At 56.9% G+C, this 5,348-nt stretch overlaps 1 protein-coding gene across 2 annotated transcripts in view; it reads right to left on the bottom strand.

Moving 5' to 3' along the window:
• AXL (AXL receptor tyrosine kinase) overlaps nt 1–5,348 on the bottom strand; it is a 30,298-nt gene extending 24,950 nt beyond the window's left edge. For both annotated transcript variants that reach the window (XM_007458628.1, XM_007458627.1), the window contains exons 1-4: nt 5,165–5,348; nt 3,859–4,081; nt 3,430–3,530; nt 2,678–2,854 (exon numbers count right to left, since the gene is read on the bottom strand). In XM_007458628.1, coding sequence (XP_007458690.1) covers nt 2,678–2,854; nt 3,430–3,530; nt 3,859–4,081; nt 5,165–5,228 — 565 coding nt within the window. In that variant the 5' untranslated portion in view covers nt 5,229–5,348. The remainder of the gene's footprint in view (nt 1–2,677; nt 2,855–3,429; nt 3,531–3,858; nt 4,082–5,164) is intronic.

Consider the following 5,348-nt stretch of genomic DNA (forward strand, 5'->3'; position numbering starts at 1 on the left):
CCCCCCCCCCCTCCGGCGGGCTCTCCCTCTACGACCAGCTCCAGATGTGCTTTCCAGATGTACCGTCCCTCTCTCCCTCGGCGCCCAGGCGCCACCCTCCCCCACCCCAGAGCGCAGTTTGCTTTTTCCGAGGGAATTGGAGGGATGGAAGGAGAGAGGGGGCACGCCCTGAGTCAGATCCAGGGACAGACACACACAAACGGGCGAAATTCCTTGACACAGCACACACCACGAATTCCTACACACACAATGAATCACACTTAACATACAGGGGCCTACAGGGCACGTAACTGGCCCTAAAACAGAAAACAGCAGCACTGGTTAACTACACAGGAGGATGCTGTTGCAAACACACAGTGACACAAAAACATTCTCTATGACTGACATGTATACACAAGGGGCCGACGCTGACGCACATACACAAAGAGAGACACACACATACACGAACACAAACACTCAATCAAACGAGCACACACTGACTACAAACACCTAGCAACACAACACACATCTAGGCTGAAGCTGACAGACACACAAACCTCCCCGCATTTTGAGATACACCCACCAAGCATCAAACATACGTTGAGGCTGAAGTGGACAAACGGATACACAACAGGACACAAATCAGGCTGATGTTGACTGGCTCACACAGAAACACAGCCAAGACTTCAAAACACAGCTGGACACACTCAGCTTGCTTCAGACACATTCCTCAAGATGCAGGCTCATACGGAAACACACACTTGCATCAACACACAGGGTTGCTGCAGACGCACAAACGTGGAGATGCTGCCTTGTGCGGATAGGTGGCACAGACACATATATACACACTGGCTGGTGAGTACCTCAAGTTCATCCACCAAGAGGCAGTCAGGGCTGGAACTGACATGCCAGGAGAGCAGACAGAAGCAGAAGGGTATTGTTACTACCTGCTGTGAATCACACACACACACACACACACACACATCTATAGGGGTCCATGGGACAGAGTCACATACCAACATGCTCACCCTGTGACATATACACAGATATCACAGAGCCATCCATACACAGCCACAGGCAGTGGAACCACACCAAGAAACACACCAAGTTGTCCAATGACACATCCTGAGCCCACAAAGAAACAGAAGCTCCCACTAAGACACACTGACACCTAGAGGCACCGCCTGTAAGCTGGCATTGTCACCTCTATACAGGGAGGTATGGAAAATAGCCACAAGACACACTGCCGTCCATCACTCTGCCATCTCTCCTCACACACACATATGCACTCCACCCTCTCACAGAGAGTCACAGCTGTGAACACACAAACACAAAGAAGGACAGATAGCAGGCCGACACTGGAATACTTAGTCACACACACACACAGACACACACACACACACACACACTGACAGCCCCTGAGAAACTTACAGAAACATGCCATAAAGACCCAAACACAGTGGGACAGACACCTAAGGCGACAGAAACATACCTAGCCTCACACACACACACACGCACGCACACACACACACACACACACTCTGAGACATCCACAGAAGGCAGCCCTCACTAAGGTTCACCCTCATACAAACAGGTAGATGCACTGAGACACAGATCGAGAGGGACAGGGACACACCCAGACCTCCCACCCCGCCCCCCACACAGAGACACACACAGAGATCCCCACCTGGCAGCTCCCTCACACGCTGATACACACACAGATCCTCTCCCACCTGCATCCCCCACTTCTCCCTCTTCCTGGGATGGGGTGGGGGAACCATCCCCCTCTCCCTCCCCTTTGCCCGGGTCCTGCCAGGCTGACTCAGGCCCCAGAGCTGTGGGCCTGAGTCACCCCTCTGGAGGCCGGCACGCTCACCCCTGCTTCCTCCTACACTCAGGGCCCCCGGAATGCTGGGAATGTGGGCACCTCCTTCCACCCCAAGAGACCCTCCGTCAGGAGTCCCCTCCCCATGCCAGCAGATGGAAGCAGCAGGTTGGGGATGCTGGAAGCCGATGCCCTCCAAGGTCCAGCCGCCTCCCTCTGACTGACTCAGCCTCCCCCATCTGTGTTCCTCTGCCTCTCCTTCCTCAGTGAGGGGAACCCCCTGTGCTCAGGGTCCCCCAACTTGTGTGACCCCAAGCTAGGTCCTGCCCCATCTGTGAGGTGTGGAAGGGGATGGTCACCCTGAGGCTGGGAGGGTTTCTCCTGTCACTCAGACCCGTCGTGTCTCTCTTCATCTTGGGTTACTTCTGTAAGGAGCTAGGCGAGAGGAAGGCCCAGTTGATTCCGGTGCCCTGCTTAGGGTCAAGGCCTGACACAAGGGACATCAGACCCCCACACACTTGGCCATGGAGCAGCTCAGAGGAAACCCAGGACAAAGAATTCTCTGCAGAGAGGCTGGCATGAATGGAGGGGGAAAGAGCAGAGAGACGGGGAGACAGACACACAGAGCAACAGAGAGAGATGGAGAACAGAGACAGAAAGAAAACATACAGAGGGAAACGAGATAGATGGGGACCGACATGCAGAGACAGAGACACTCAGAGACAAAGAGAAAAAACTAGAGGGAGACTCAGAGACAGAGACAGACGGAGAAGGGCAGAGAGATGAGCAGACCCTCACACAGAGGCATGAAGGGCTCCCCACTTCCATCCTGCCCGGCCCTCTACACTGAGCTGACCACACCCCTGGACTCACCTGGCACACGGAGTGTGTGCTGGGCACTGTGGTCCACGGTTGCAGCTAGGGAGACAGCATCCTGGAGCCAGAGTAGGTCCACGGGCTCTGGGGGTCCCTGGGCCCGGCAGCTCAGGTTGAAGGGAGTGTTGGCAGCCACAGTCCTGTCCTCAGGCTCCTCCAGGAAGTAAGGCAGACCTGGGGGGGGGCAGTGGTGAAGGCTGGGGTCCCTCTGAGCCCCCTAGGTGTCTGACTCACCACTAGGATGTTGTAGGATGCAGGGTCTTTGACCCCTATGTCTGACCCCTCAGGACACCTCTACCCCCAGGAAACATGATCCCAATATCTGACTCTCCCCACCAATGTCTGAGCTCCAGGACATCTGAGCCTCTCATGTCTCTTTTCCAGAATGTCTTACTCCTTCCTGCTCTTCATGCCACTTTATCTATGAGGAAAGTGAGGCCCCTGGGGGGTGAGGGAGAGGGTTAAGTTGTGCTGAGCTCAGATCCTTGATCTGACCCCCGAATGTCCTGCCCCAACCATGTGTGACCTCAGGACAGCTGACAGCCCCAAAGATATCTACCCCCCTGCCCAAAACATATAATCTTGTGCAGGCCTGCCCCCAATAATTTATAGACCCCTCCAGCTGCCTGACCCTCCAAGATCTCTGACATTCTTAGGTTGTACGTCCCCAATGCACGCCGTGAATCCTCCAGCACCCTCTGACCCCTCAGGATTCTTGGTCTCCCACGACCTCTGAGCCCAGGGCTCACCCTCCAGCCCGACGTAGCCAGGCTGGGACACGAAGGTCTTTCTGTCCAGGACCACGGCACACTGGTACCATCCAGCGTCTGAGAGCTGCAGGGACGAGATTCTGACAGGGCAAAAGGAGGGACAGAGAGGTTCAGGGTCAAAGCTGCACCGGGGGAGGGGGTCCTCAGAACTGAAAGAGGAGAGTCTGGGCTGGAAACTCGTAAGACTGAATAAGTGGGTACTATTATTAACTCATTTTACAGAAGAGGAAAGTGAAAGCCAGGGTTAGTTATGTCACATGCTCAAAGCCATGCAGCTAGCGAGTGGCCACACTGGGGTCCAACCCAGGTGGGTTCCTGCGAGTGACTCTGCAGCCACCATGTGATGGAGATGGGGACACAGGGGTCAGGAGGGATGCGGGTCATGTCTGGTTAGGGGAGGCTGGGCACCTGAGTTGGCTGACCACTTTCCAGTCATCCTGCCCGTCTTCGCCCAGGGGCACCTGGGTCTGGGTGCTGTCTGCCAGCTCTAGGACCTGTCCATCCCGAAGCCAGGTCACCTCAGGGGGCTCCCCCTGAACCTGGAGCTCACACCGAAGGGCCCCCATGAGTCCTCGGGCACCAGTGATGTTCCCTGGACTCCCCACGAAGGGGTGCCCCTCAGCCTGTGGGCCTGCAGAGAGATGGGGAAGAGTTCACTCAGGAAACCCTGCTCCCCTCCGACTCCTCGGGTTCCACCCGTGCGGCCTGCCTGCTGCCAGGACCCCGCCAGGCCCTTAGGCCCACATAGTTGCAGAGTGACCTCAGCAGGGGGCGTGGAGGGTGGAGGCTTTGAGGGGAAGATGGGAGCCTTCCCAGGGGACTGGGGTCCGGCCTCCAGCCTCCGTCCGTTGGGAGTAGGCCTGGGATCTGGCAGCCTCCCACGCCCTGACTGCCCGGCTGGCCTGCCCTCCCTTAGGGTCTCTAGAGACTTGACAGATTAGGCTGGTGGATGGTGGGGAAGAGAAGAGAATGGGAGGGAGAGGAGAGAGAGAGAGAGGAACCAGAGAAAGTCAGGCAGACAGAGCGGGACAGAGACCCGGAGCGACAGAGGATAAGGGATGGAGAGAGACACCCAAGAGGGGAAAAAGTGGTAGGAGAGACACACAGAGGGAAATGGAAAGAAAGAGACAAAAACAGACTGACAGAGACAGTGATAGAGACACTTAGGGCACAGGGAGAGATAAAGACAGAGACTGGAGAGAGAAAGAGAAATGGAGACCCACAGAGATGGTAGGATTGGAGGCAGAGCCCCTGGCCCCAGAGGTGGAACGCGCAGACAAAAAGCCATGGGGTAAGGAGAAGTGGGGATGACAGTGACGAGGGACTTCCCCTGGGGCTCTGGAGCCCCCTCATCCCGCTGCCTGACTTAGGGGTCCTTTCTGGAAGATTCCTTTCCGGGCAGACCCCAGCTCAGCCCCTCTCCCCAAGGCCCCCAACTCAAGTCCAGCCCCTACCCTTGCCCTCAGCTTCTCGTGTCTGTCTGTCTGTGTCCATCTCTTCCCATCTCTGACCCTCTTAGTTTCTGTTTCTTGCCCTTCTGCTCTCTCGAGTCCCTTTTTCCTTCCCTCTCTTGGTTTGTCTCTGTGTATACCCTCCCCCTCTGTTGTCCCAAGAAAACTCCCTGAGCCAGACCAGGACTCCCGACTCACTCCCCTCGAACACCTGCCAGCCATCCCTCTTCCTTCCCTCCTCCCCCAGCCCCCCCATCACTCACCCTCGGGAGCCACGCACCCCCAGCAGCACAGCGCCCAGCACCAGGACAGCAGGACCCTGCCCATCCTCGGGGCACCACGCAATCAATGCCAAACTTTCCTCAGAAGTTGCTGGGCACCCCGCGGGGGAGGGGGCAGGGCCGGGTTGTGCCCGGCCCTCCCCCCAGCTCCGGGCTCCCCGGATTT

Source organism: Lipotes vexillifer, unplaced genomic scaffold (assembly GCF_000442215.2).
Source record: "Lipotes vexillifer unplaced genomic scaffold, Lipotes_vexillifer_v1.1 scaffold371, whole genome shotgun sequence".
Classification (NCBI taxonomy): Eukaryota; Metazoa; Chordata; class Mammalia; order Artiodactyla; family Lipotidae; genus Lipotes; species Lipotes vexillifer.